Source organism: Anser brachyrhynchus (assembly GCF_964034855.1).
Source record: "Anser brachyrhynchus genome assembly, chromosome: 1".
NCBI classification, from domain to species: domain Eukaryota; kingdom Metazoa; phylum Chordata; class Aves; order Anseriformes; family Anatidae; genus Anser; species Anser brachyrhynchus.
The window spans coordinates 105,017,883-105,031,029 of NC_137694.1; the positions used below are offsets into that span (position 1 = coordinate 105,017,883).

General features: G+C 45.6%; 1 protein-coding gene across 1 annotated transcript; it reads right to left on the reverse strand.

Moving 5' to 3' along the window:
• Positions 1-1,500: 1,500 nt before the first annotated feature.
• On the reverse strand, positions 1,501-9,527 carry AICDA (activation induced cytidine deaminase). The gene is made up of 5 exons (XM_080577756.1): positions 9,197-9,527; positions 5,562-5,709; positions 4,805-5,075; positions 4,530-4,645; positions 1,501-4,229 (listed from the first exon to the last, which is right to left on the reverse strand). Exons 1-5 carry the CDS (start codon positions 9,202-9,204, stop codon positions 4,176-4,178), a joined length of 597 nt encoding a protein of 198 aa, XP_080433882.1. The 5' UTR covers positions 9,205-9,527; the 3' UTR covers positions 1,501-4,175.
• Between the last annotated feature and the right edge of the window lie 3,620 nt (positions 9,528-13,147).

Here is a 13,147-nt window from a genome sequence, read left to right on the forward strand (position 1 = left end):
TCAGGGGACTGGACTCCATGACCCTGAAACCCCTTTCTGTCCTGGTTTTCATGTATTAGCATGCAGGAGACACAGAGAGCAAGCAGCAGGGAGACATGCTTTGGAACCCCCTCTTGCATTTGTAAGGGCCTGAAGCATGTCTTTGTATTGTTTAATGGAAATCTGTTTCTTATTATTGCAATGTGATGTCCAAGGACTCTGTGTGCTGACCCAGAGTAATGCTGTGTGCAGCTGTGGGTATGATGTAAATGTCCTGCTTTTAAATGGACATGTTCTAATTTTTTTTTTTTAAGAGCCAGAGTACAGGAGCCATTTGAAGAAAGAAACAATATCCCTCGAGCCAACACCCTCTTACAATGTGCCACATACATACTCCCGTGCACCAGGAGATGGCAGCCATGCCCATATTTACACACTGTACAAATAACCATCCCATCCCCTGTTTGTCCTCTTTCCTACATTATCAAAGAACAAGCCGGTATCTCTCTGCAGAGCTGGAGCTTTCACAGAGTGGGTGGTCTCTGCATCACAGCTGCTTGGGTGATAAAGCAAATGTCAGTTGCTGTAACACTAGATGCATCCCAAGTGTCTGGTTGCCAAAAGGTCCCTCAGGTATCTGCATGAACGGAAACACAAGCTCAATATTCAGTGAGTACGAAGGAGCTACACCCAGCATGTGGGCAGCACCCTGTGCCTTGTGAAGAATGGAAAAAGCACCCAAAACTTTGCATACCCAGTCATGGGGAGTTTTCTGAAGGGCAGCCCTGGCGAGAGCTCACATATCTGCCAGATTTGCTGTGAAATCTTTAGGATTCTGTCATTAATTTTACCTTTAGTTATTATGATGAGAGTAACAAGAATGCAGAGACGGACACGCTCATGAAATCATGGTTTGGGGCAGCAGCGTACAGTTACTCAGATGCAGCCTGTGACTTGTTCATCACTGCAAACCATGAGATGCTGGACCAACCAAGAGCACAGTCCCTTGCTCTGCATGTTGCCCACATTCTCCGAAAGAAAAATCCTCCTAGAAATCACAAACATGTCTCTTGTTTCCCACAGCTCATGCAATGGTGTCTGAGGTATAATCCCCACAATCCCCCTGAGGGTTTAGCTTTTTCCTGGGTGAATACCAATGAGGAAGAGACCTAGAATAGCACAGCCACTATCTCCATAAGGGATATGCTATAAACACAAGTGATACCCAACAGTGTATAAGCAGTAGTGAAATGTTCCCTATATACACAGTCAAAAGAGCAAGTAAAACATTCTTAGGCTGAAAAAAGTAATGTTACATTAACGTCATCCTCCAGGGAGTTATTCTTGGCAGACACACCTAATTCATTTGAGGTTGAATTAACTTATAATGCTAGTTCAAGGAATATTTTTTTAGCAAGTAATATGAATTAGTATATAAAAACAGAAAAAATGCAGTTCAATATATGTATATATGTATTGCAGGAGAGCTAAATTCCTATAAATAAACTACATGGATTAGCTAAACTGTCTATTCCTTATTTAATCTGCCTTAGGTTCAGAAGAATCAGTTTGGGATGCAGTACATGTTTCTTTGCATTTACTCATTGCATTTATCCTCTTGTTGTGTAATGTCACTAATTTCCTTACTTCAATGTCAAAAATTATAGAATATATTTTCCGTCTTTTTTTTTTTGACAGAATTTAAACAAAAACAGCGTCTCAGCTGCTCCTTTAGAAAATGCTACTTTTTCTAGTACCTCTGCAACAATTTCATTCAAAAGGACAATGGTATTGTATGGGCCAATAACAGAAGCTGGAACACAGAAATCCTTTTCCCACTTCTGCTCCTCCTCTTGGTTTGTAATGTGTGTTGATTCAGTACTTCTGTGTCCAGTTTGGTCAACTAGGAGTCAAGGATGTGGAGGATCAATGGATGAAGTATCTTGAATAACCTTAGCATTTACATCACTGACATTTGTTAGTATTTCCAAAGTACCTATTGCCTGAACTCTTTGTGACCTTGATTGCTGGTTGACACTGTCAACAGCTTCAAAATTACAAGTGAAAAGGATAAACAGTCTAATAGGATAGTGCCAGTTTCTCTCTGCAGAAATCTTGAGGGATAAACTACTTGTGAATTCTTTGTGTCAATTTCTACTTGCCACACCCATGTGGTACCAAAATGATGACAAAAACAAATGCTCTTTTGTAAAACCTTTACTTATATAAATAATATGCACCATATCAGACAAATATACAACACGATGTTTGCAAATTAATGCTTTGCAAAGAGCTCTCACTGCTATTCCTGGTCCAAATTCCTCAAGCTGAGAGTGCCTCAGGAGCCTGAAGTTTTACGAAGTTTGTGCTGCACTGAGCTCTGACCTCTCAGAGCAAGAGGCACTGTGGGTGAAGAGCTGTGCACTGCCCTCCTGCTGGCCCGTCACCAGAGGAGGCACTGGGAAGGGTGACAGGGGAACCTGAAGTCATACCAAGGAAGAGGAACAGGGTGGAACAGAGAACTCACAGCCATAATGAAGGAAATGGCAGAGCACCTCCAGAGCATGGGACCACACTGTTAGCCCTAATAAAGCTTGAAGAGGTTGGACTGCAGAGGACGATCCATCTGCAATTTAGGTAGTGGGAAGGTTGGAGATGAGTTGCTGTGTACTATGAACCAACATCTTCAGCTTAGTAAGGATTATGTCTCCAGCACCAGGTGCTAATGGGGTCCCATTACGGAAACACAGTGATTGTCAGACAGGAGAATGGATTGATTTTGCCCCCTAAAAAAGGTTTCTACAGGCTGTATAGCTTTGCTCATAACCGTTGTTTTTTTTTTTTTTCTGGTCAGCTCTCAGTCCTATCACCAACTAGCCATATATGGCTGTATTATGGGCAATAAAAGGCCTGTAAAGACAGAGTACTGTAGGAGTGTTAAGGTGCCTCCAGCGGAGGACAGTTGGCTGGGGAGGGAGCATAGTGCAGGTCTGATCTAGGAAGAACTGCTCAGTGGATGGAAAGAATTCCAGTAGCGAGACCTGTGGTGCTCCTCCCTGCAGCATGTCAAGAAACAGGTAGAGCCTGATGTAGACACCAGTACACCATCCAAAATGCCACAGTCTTATCCAACAAGAATGAGAAATTAAGTCTGAGGGACTATGCAATGTGGAAATGAAGTTTGCTTTCTGGTAGATATATGATGGAAAAACACTGCTGTGGTGAAGTGCCTTGGAGGCTCCTTTCCTGGCTGCGTGAGAGGTCCACACACTGGTCAGTCCTGGCACAGAGCTGTCATGGCTCTCAATGTAGTTAACAGTCATCGAGTGGACTTATGATTTCTGCATGGGATATATCTTGCTGGGCATCCAGAATTGTAGCTCACACTTGAAAATTTTGGCTAGCAAATCTTTTGCTTTCATTTTAAGTTTTTATTGTCTAGTTTCAATGTGTCATAGGGCACAAAACCTGGATCCACAGTTACTGAAGCTCCCTCCTTTCTGGACAGGAGGCATTACAAGCCCCAGGTCTGCACACAATCTACTCATAAGATCTGCTGGCTTCAAGCAAGGTTTTCAAGCTCAGCTGCCTGAGCTGTCCAGGACTTGGTTCAATACCCTCAGTGGAGCTTTCCAATAACTGGCCAATTTGGCTGTTCAGGTGTAGGCTATACCACTTAAATGCTGATGGTTTTCACATTCCTCTCCACATCCAGAAGGATAAATAAACCACTTCACAAGGGAGGACATATACAGAGCAGCTCAGTGTAGTGCACCTCTAAGAGCAAAAGACATGCTCCCCAAAGCCCTGGTGACTTTTGCAGATCAGTGTGATGCCAGTGAACACAGCCACACAAAGAGCTTTGCAGCCAAAACCAAAACTCAATATAGTGGGCCACCTGAATTAGCTCTAAAGGGACCAAGGAAGGGCAAATAACTCCCTGGCAATGTCACTGCAGTCCCAGATATTCCCAGCTAGCAATGGATGAGGTGTGAATCTCAGGGAATGTGTCTTCAGAAGATCAGCCTAATTTTCCTTTGAAATGAAAAAGTAAGGATAGTCTTATCTCTGGACACAGGGCTGGAAGGAAGAGAGATGGAAAGAGGGAAGAAGAGAAAGACATGTTGTGAAGGAAGAGTTGAAAAATCAAAGATTGAGTGTTTGTTGTAGTCTTCTGATTGCTGATGACTTTCGCTTCAAAGTCCCAGAGTTTTAAAGGCATCTCGTAAATCATCTACTTCATACAATGGCTGTAGAACAAAATATAAGTGATAGATCAGTTATCAAGTGAGCAGAAGACCATAAAAATGGGGAAGGAGAAAAGAATGGCATGAGATGGGGTGAGAGGTGGAAGAAGGGAAGAAGGGATGAGAGGGGATATGAAGGAAGATGGGAGAAGGAGGTATGAAGGACATGAAAAGTGAAGACACAGGAAAGAATGAAATGACAAATGGCACAGCTGGACAGCAAGAGCAGAGCAGGACTATAGCAAGGAAGAGAGGAAGAAACTGAGGGGAAGAGACACTGGAAGGAGAAGAATTGGTCCTCACCAGGAGGATCCGTCGGAGTTTCCTGGACAGATGGACAGAGTTTTCATGCAGTCCTTCCCAGGCTTTGAAGGTCTTTTCCCTGTTCTCCACAAATGTGTTCCAGCAGTAGAAGTAATCTGTACAAGGCACAGGGGAGTTAAAGAGTGCTCAAGACTGCCCCAGAGAAGACACTGACCTTTCCTAGGTTCAGTAAATGATCATATCCCGTGATCATCTTCCCTTCTCCCTAATCCTCCATAGCTTTCAGTCGTCTTCTTTCACCCTGCCCACCTTACCTTTGAAGGTCATGATGGCGATTTGGGCCCCAGCCCGATGCAGGCGCCGTAGCCCCTCGGGCTCTGCCTTGCGGTCCTCACAGAAGTAGAGGCGGGCAGTGAAGATGCGCAGGGTCAGGTTGGGGTAGGCGCGCAGGAAGTCAGCCACGTGTCGGGCGCAGTCGTAACAGGGGCTCCAGGAGGTGAACCAGGTGATGCGGTAGCAGCGGCCTGGGTCCAGGTCCCAGGCTGAGATGTAGCGTAGGAAGAGAACCTCCACGTGGCAGCCCATCTTAGGGAAAGAGGGAGAGGGGCAAAGCGTGAGGCAGGGGTGAAGAAGGCTGCAAGAGGGGCAAGGAAGAAGGTGTGAGCTGAGTGGGATGTGAGGGGAGGATGGACAAGGTGGGGGACGGGCCTTATGGTCAGCGCGCAGAGGAAGAGGGCACAGTGGTACCGGAGTGGAAGGCTGGCTAGAAAAATGCAGGGATACGCTACAAGAGGCTCCTATGAGAGCTAGGAAGGAAAACTGAGGTACTGATAAAGCAGCAGGGACTACAGATGTCTTGCTAGCAGTACAGTCTGAGCTAGTACGAGTTACAGATTTACCTGGAGGCTGCATCCCCCAAATGTTATGTACCGGTGCAGTGCCTATTCTTGTGGACACGTGTCAGATCAGGTGCTGCCTCTTGCAGCCCTTCTTTCCCTGTTGCCCTAGGCAAATGAGCTGCATGTACCTCAGCATGGATATAAGAGTAGGATGCCAGGGTGTTCCCTGTACCTTGTTACGCAGGTACCCAAAGTCCAGGGAGCATGATGTGGCACTGTCGCGGCGCTTCACGACATAACAGAGGTAGGTTTCACGACGGCCCTTGGCCCAGCGCAGGTTCTTGAAGTTGTAGAGGAAAAGTTTCCTCTTCATCAGGAGACTGTAGGAGAAGACAAGAGACGATTTACATTAGCCCCACGTTGCAGCCAGCAATTGGCCATGTCTATGTCAGGCGCTCAGCAACAAAAATATCCCCATGAAGTCCAGGCCCTTCAGTGAGAGAAAAACACCAGTAATTTGCATGCAATATGTTAGGGAAAGGGTGCAGACGTGACTGTGGGGATGAAGCAGGTGACCTAGCGAGTGGAAACAGTAAGTGAATTAGTAATGATTAGTCAAACAGCAACCATGGCTAAGTGCAGTGTGAAAGTATCTGCAAATATCCAAAAGATGGACACTAATAAGAGCAAAGGATGAAAGTGCCTGAGAAGAGTTGATCTCAGAAGATGGGAGGGTCTGGAATTCAGTCATTAAGATATATTCTTTCTGCTGTTGAAACCCTGAAAACCATTGGGTCAAAGGAAGGATCAAATTGAAGCCTCTTTAGAGAATACTGGACAGAGTTTCTTCCCAGCGTTGCCCAAAGGAAGAACATGTCTGAAAGTGTTCAGGGCTAGAGATTAGAAGCTAAGGTAGGGTGACATATCCTAGCTGACAGAAATAAACAGTAGGGTAGGTATGCTGACACATCTCCAGAGGCAAGTACCATTCCCATGTTAGGCAAGCACAGAGATCGGCAAAGGATGGTTCCCATGCTAGAGCTCCTGTTGGGGAGAGGTAACAGGAGCATGGGGAAGGTAAAATAGTCATGAACATTAACAAAAAGCCTTACTGCCAAATGAAGGTACATAGGCAGATGAGAACAGCTGTGTTCACTGAGGTAAGATATTCACCTCCCCCACAGCAATGTAAAACAGAAGTGAACGGGTTAAAAATAATCACATCCTTTGTCACCTTTTCCCTCTGGTAGGTTGGTGTTCAGCAGGGAGATAGGGGCAGTGTAAGTGATACAGAGCTGAGTTTTCTGGAGGTCTCCAGTGAGGCGTGGAAAAGGGGAATTTAGGTTTGCTAGGAATTTCCTGGTTTATATCTGAGAGTCTCATCAAGGAAAAATTCTTATACAAACATCCTTCATTTATTTCCCATTGTCACCACAAAACCTGAGCACAACAGAGTGGTTAACTTCCAGATAAAGGCGCCATCCTCTCTGCTCCTCCAGAGGTTTGTCTCCATTGTGCACCCTCACACATGGTCATTGCACCGTAGGTGCCAGTTCACAGTCACAGCCACCCTTTTACCTTTTGTTACTTTGTGCACGTGTTTTGCTGTCATTTAGCCCTCCCCAGTGCACCTCTAGCACTCCCAGCTGAGACACTGCGTTGCCAGAGAGTCACTTTCTTCCCTCAAAGCATTCTTGCTGCCTGATTGTCCTGCAGATATGCAAGCCACTCACTTGCACACATCCTCTTTCCTGCCATGTGGCCCTCAGCTTGCAGTGCAAAGTTACCTGTCTTGCTCACATAGACAAGAGCACAAACACACACATTTATTTATGCCATTCTTTATACGCACAAGTTCCTAGAGGAGTAGGTCATTTGTGAGCTGTGGCATGTCTCCTGCTAGAAGAAAGTCCATACAGAACACAAGGCCCTGCAGAGTCCTGTGCACACTCAAAGTGCAAAGCATCCCTACTGAGCAGGTTATTCAGCAAATCAATAGCCCCAGGCAGTTCTTGGAGGTCTGCCCTGTAAGCACTGCCCCAGGCTTGCTCTGCTGGGCTTGCAAGTTGTCAGGAGTAGAGTACATACTGATCCTGCTGAACTTCATCACACCTTTCTCTGACAGTTCACACTGCGTGTGTGTTTCCCCTGCCCATTTTTCTCTCTTGCACTGTATGTTCTCCATCATACTTTTTTCATTTGTTTCACACTGGTATCTCTCACACTTAGCGCAGCCTCATTTCCTACCACCTCATATCATCTTGCTTCCCTGTCTGTGTGCAGTTATGAACATATGTGTATATTTTCTAACACAAGCACACCCACCACCACACATCCCATTCATCCACTCACAAAACTATTGCCCAGTGGTTTGTCTCAGGCTTCTCCCTTTTAGATGGGTGTTATCAGACAGATGTGGGGGAGACTCTCCCTCCCTGTAGAAGTGTTGGAGATCAGACATCCCTTCTTCTGTGACAGATCCTCAGGTGGTTCAGATAGGATAGCCCAGACAATCACAGGTGTATGGTAGGCCAGAGGGTTGCAAAGCTCTTAGCTGGGGTACGTATGGCACAACAGCAGAAAATAGAGCAGAGGAATGGTGAAAAATGCAATCATTTGTAGAAGAACCACACAAGCCAGGTGAAAAACAATTAAAATTATGGTGATATTTCATCAAAACCTGCATGGAAAAATGCTTTTCAACACAACCAAAAGTTTAGGGAAAACAGGCTTTCCCTTTTATCTTTTTTCTTTTTTTAATTTTGCACAAAAGTATTTGCTTTCAAAATATTTCTGATTTTCCTTCCCATTGTCCTTTTCCTCACATCTTTCAATTTTTCTCAATTCACTGGTTTCGAATGTGGTTGCAAAGAACAATGAAGAATGCGAAATGACCACCAAAAAAAGGAAAATATAGTAATGATCACTTGGGTTATTTTTCAGTGTCAGGACAAAGTAAAGACAGTGCAAGAAAATTTTGAGTCACAGAAGCCATATGTGCAACTAAAAATGTTCATTTACATCAGTTCCTGTTTTCCCTTCTCTCTGGAACTGACCATCCCCAGGGATTTTCACCATGAAGGATTTCAGAACACGACTGGTAGGAGAAGTATGAATGAACAAGTGTTACAGGGAGCAACTGAGCAGATCTGCAGCTAGGCACAAAGGGCTGGTTACATGTGAAATTTCTATAGCTGTTGCATAGTTCAAAGGAAAGCAGCAAACACACAGGAGCTGTGATTATACTCAGGCACTGAAGAATTTGACTGAGCAGAGACCTTCCTTTCAAATAAAGATTCATGAATCCAGTCCTGAAATCAGAGTGAAGGCCCCTGAGAGTGTGAATGATATGCAACAGTGGAGAGTGATTTTAGTGGTAATTAGCTTGCAGCATAATTGAAGTGCAAGTAGAGGAATCCAATGCTGGAACAGTCTGTGCCTAGGAGCACAAGGGTGATAGCAGCAGAAACATAATAAGGCAGAAATCTGATGTATGATAGAGAACAGGTGTAAAGAGAGAAGAGTAGGCAGAGATCGAGATGCTTATGCAGATAGCATCTGAATGTTCATCTTTCTTTTTTGTTGTTTGTTTTTTTTGTTTGTTTCTAGAAAAGAGAATGAAAAGGAACAGACAATAGTCACGAGAAAGAGAAATGACAGAAAGGGAAAATAATAGAGGGTGGTAGACAGTCATAGAGAGAAAGAGTGGTGGGGACAGAGAGATGCAAGGACAGGATGGGAAGTTAGATCGCTGAGTCAGACAGAGAAAGGGAAAGGGACAGTAAGCACCAAATGGACAGCAGGTTAATTCTAAGAGAAAGACCCTGATTTCTTCTGTCAGCAAGAAACGGAAGGCACTCATTTTACCTGTCCATGACTGTCAGGTTCTCTCTCAGGTGATGGGGTCGTCTCACAGGCTCCGTCTGCACAGTCCTCTGACTCGGTGCACAGAAATGTGGACTGCCCTGTATGACCCCTCCTCATTCACCACTGTCTACCCCCTGCCAGATTTCGGTGGGGTGTGGTGAGGGGAGGAGTTAGAAAGGTCTCTGGAACTGCAGGAGCCAAAGAGCAAAGGGTTAAAGTGTGAAGGGGCACCAGTTCTGAAAGATGCTCTGCACTCATTGGCCACCTCCCCTCATTGCACTTGCCATTGGGTCCTCCCAGCCTGCAAAATTATGCTGAATTAATATCAATAACATAACAAGGCAGGAAGCATTGTCTAGTGGTTAGAGGGGGGCCTGGGAGCTGTGTACCACTAACGTGAATGTGGGCAAAAACCACACTATCCCTCTGGGCCTTTGCTCATGCAGCTGTGCCGTGAAGATGATGACGCTGGTCTACACCAGTGCCACGGCCACCCTGCGTGCTGCCTGCTGCGTGTCCAGGGGGAAGGAGCTCAGGGAACACAAAACTGTTAGTGCGCTCCCTGCAATCTCCTCCATTCCCTCTGGCAAGTCCTAGCAGCTGCTTGGCAGCACGTGGCGGCACCAAAGCTGAGGGTGAGGGGGACCTAGCTCGTGGGACAGGCATGGGTGTAGTAAGCAGAAACGGAGCGTGTGGCCCTAGTGTAATGCTTGAATGCCACAGGTGCTGGGCTGTGTCAGCACGAAAGGAGCAGGCATAACCCCCAAGTCACAAAGCTGTATGCAAAAGACCCGTGGAGCATGACTCAGGCCCCGATCCTACTGATCACAGCTGGAACTGCTGCTGCAAGCAGCAGGCTGTGGGGTCAGGTGCCAGAACCCTGCGCTGGGTATCTCGTGGCAGAGGTGCCTGCACTCAGCAGGCTCAGGGCTAGGTGCAGTCAAGCCCTCAGGACATATACCCTCTTTGCTCCACCAGCGGAGCTCTCTGCCTCCTAGGTTCTGCTCCACCGCCGCCCCCCAGCAGCTGCCAGGGTGCCCATCCCTTCTGCAGGGCTGAAGGACAGCCAGGGAGCAACTTCAGCCAGGGAAGGTCGCTGAGGAGGTGGTGGTGGGGCTATTCCACTCAATTTCTTCCCCAAGTAGGGCATGGCTGAGAGTGCTACAGCCCTTTTGTTTACCTCATGCTAGGGTAGTTCTTCGTTTTTTCTTTGCTTGATTTACTTATTAATTTTACTGGCTTTCAGCACGCTAGGACTGTGTGAAACCAGTATATGCAAAAACGTGAAAAGGAGAGACGAGTTGCCAGACCAGAGCAGACTACTCTATGTCCCAGCACTTTGAGAGTACCTTGTCTTTCAGTGCGGCCGGCAATGCTTACTTCAGGAAAAGGAAAACTCTTGGGAGGTACAGGGCTGGACTGTCCTACTCCTTGGGGAGGTGTCTTCCTGACTCCACAGGAGTAGGGCACATGCTCAACAGACGCATTTTGGCAGCTGCATCGGTCTCAAGAGTAGTGGCAATTATCCTCTTTGAGGATCTGGCTCCTAAGGCTTTACCAAAGCCAGAACAGCCTGCATCCCTTGCAAATCCCCATCCTACGTAACAGACTCAAAGGACACACTCCAGCTAATAAAACAGTTGCCCCCTTTCAGCCTTTACCCTAGCAGTACCTTGTGAAAAATCTCCCAGGTCAGTCCCAGAGTCATTTTGTCATGTTTTCATATTGTTCTTTTCCTTTCAATAATGCAAAGGGGATGTTCGTTACACAGGACATCTAAAAAAAAAAAAAAAAAAAAGAAGGAGGTAAGAAAACAACACACCCCATGAAATGCACTCCTTAAGATCACAACTGCTTATGTTTCATCAGATAAGTTAAGGTAGCTTCGGCTTTATTTTGTTCTAGTTCCTAATTTTCACAACCAAACATTTATAGAAAATTTTACCATTTTTTTTTCTCATTTAAAGGAGCTGAAAAATGTCTTCATGCCCAGCCTGCTTGTCCCCATAAACCCATTTGTGGGTAATGATTTTCTCAAAGGTTTAACATGCCGATTGTCATGAAATGTTTAAATAGATCCTTTCTCAGGTTCTGTCTGTAAGTGGAATTAATTCTTCAAGGTTTAAAACATCAGCGCTCTTCCTTAAATATTGATGCTCTGCCCAGAGATAAGAAAGAAAAAATGTATGAACGAATAGATGAGTTATTTTTATGTCGCTCTTTGGCAAGGGCTAGCAAGTCAAAACAATGATGCAGACTAACACCCTTATTTTTGAACAGCAGCCTCCCTCTCACTGGCAGTGTGAATGTCCAAAGGCAGTAGTAGCAATTCCCTGCTTCTACCTCTAATTCCCAGAGCAGAAACATGTTGGTGTCAAAGCCAGCAGGTGGATGTATTTTCAGGGTCTCGTAGCAAGTCTAGGGTGATATCTTGAGAGGGACCCTCAGCTCCTATGGAGTGGCAGGAGCTGCAGCTTTTCTTTCTCACTAGCAGAGGTCACCTCCGATCTTCTGATCTGGTAAAAAAAAAAAAAAAATTTAGCGAAACATTGCTGATCCCTGATCTAGCTGCTAGTCACCGGCTGTAAATTGACAAATTTAACATACGGTGGGACTATTTGGAATGGGAGCTTATACACATGAAAAGAGATTCTGGCCACTTCTGGCCACTCTGGATTTCCTTCCTTGCTGTTCAAAGCAAAGTTATTTGGAGAAGGAACTTGGTTTGGGACAGAGAAACAGTTTGCAGAATATGACTCCGTCCGTGTTTCTGATTAAAGCTCAGGTCAGTTAAATAAGGCCAATGGGGAAGGCTAGGAAAGGTCTCTGTATTGGTGTGTTTGGAGTATTACTTAGAAAAAGACACTACTCCAGCTTATCAGGATTCGAGAAGGATGCCCCAGCATCCCTTTAACTTTCTTGTACTCACGGGTTTATTCTTTGTCTTAAAAGGAGAACAATGTAGAAATGGTTAGCAGACTGAAGAGCACTGTAGGGGCAGAGGAGGAATATCACCATCACTGTTACTAAAGTTTCAGAAAGCTAAGAAGCTAAGAAATCAGAAAGCAAAGAGCTAAGAAATCAGAGAGCAAAAATGTGGTGAATAATTAAAAGCAATTACCTAGCCCAAAAGCAGAAGAGGAGTTGCTTGTTTAGTCAACAGGAAGTTGTGTGCTGTTGTGTATCGATATAAATACATATTTATTTTTTCCATTCACCCCTTGCTCAGAAATCACATTTTGAAACGACCGCCAACATCACCAGTTGGTTAGATCTTATACCGAGCACAAGAAATGCAGCCACCTGCTTCCCCTCGCCTCAAGCGAAAACCTCAACCAGAAAAACTTTCTCTGCTCAACAAGTGCTGGTGCACCGTGGACACAAACTTGCACAGACACCTCGAGCAGGGCAAGAGCAGTTCCTTGTAGTCAGACATTGGCAAATAAAGACACTGATACTGTAAGTGCATTACATTGCATTCTGTGTTCATTCCACTGACTCATCACCCAGTTGTAAAAGACAGACCCAATACAGAGGTCGTCCACTTCTTCAGGCAGTTCTGCCAGGCAAAAAACTCCCATTGCTCCCATCCTAGGTGAAAAACAAAACAGCACGAGATGCGGAGGCAGCTTGCTCCATGGGGCAAAGATCCTTGTTCCTAGACCTGCCAACTCTTCTTGCAATGTATCTGGTGCTGTGCCTGGGGAGAAGGTTTCAACAGTGGCGAGGCAAAGCGCTGCCTTTTGTGGTGTGGAATATACAGCACCACAGAGATATACGAAAGCTCTGAGGATGTGTGTCCAAGTCCACTTGGGGTGGACGTGGCCAAGAGGTGTGTGTGTCTGTACGTGCGTGCTGGGAAGCTGCAAGTGCAAATCTAAAGCGCTATGGGTTAGTGCCTCTGAGGGGGCAGCTATGTTAGACGAGAGCAGGGATCCAAGGTGACGAGAA

Coding starts and splice junctions, on each gene's coding strand:
- AICDA (XM_080577756.1), bottom strand. Junction 5,076..5,561: donor TTGGGTACCTGCGTAACAAG/GTACAGGGAACA, acceptor TCTTTCCCTAAG/ATGGGCTGCCACGTGGAGGT. Junction 4,646..4,804: donor CGCCATCATGACCTTCAAAG/GTAAGGTGGGCA, acceptor TGCCTTGTACAG/ATTACTTCTACTGCTGGAAC.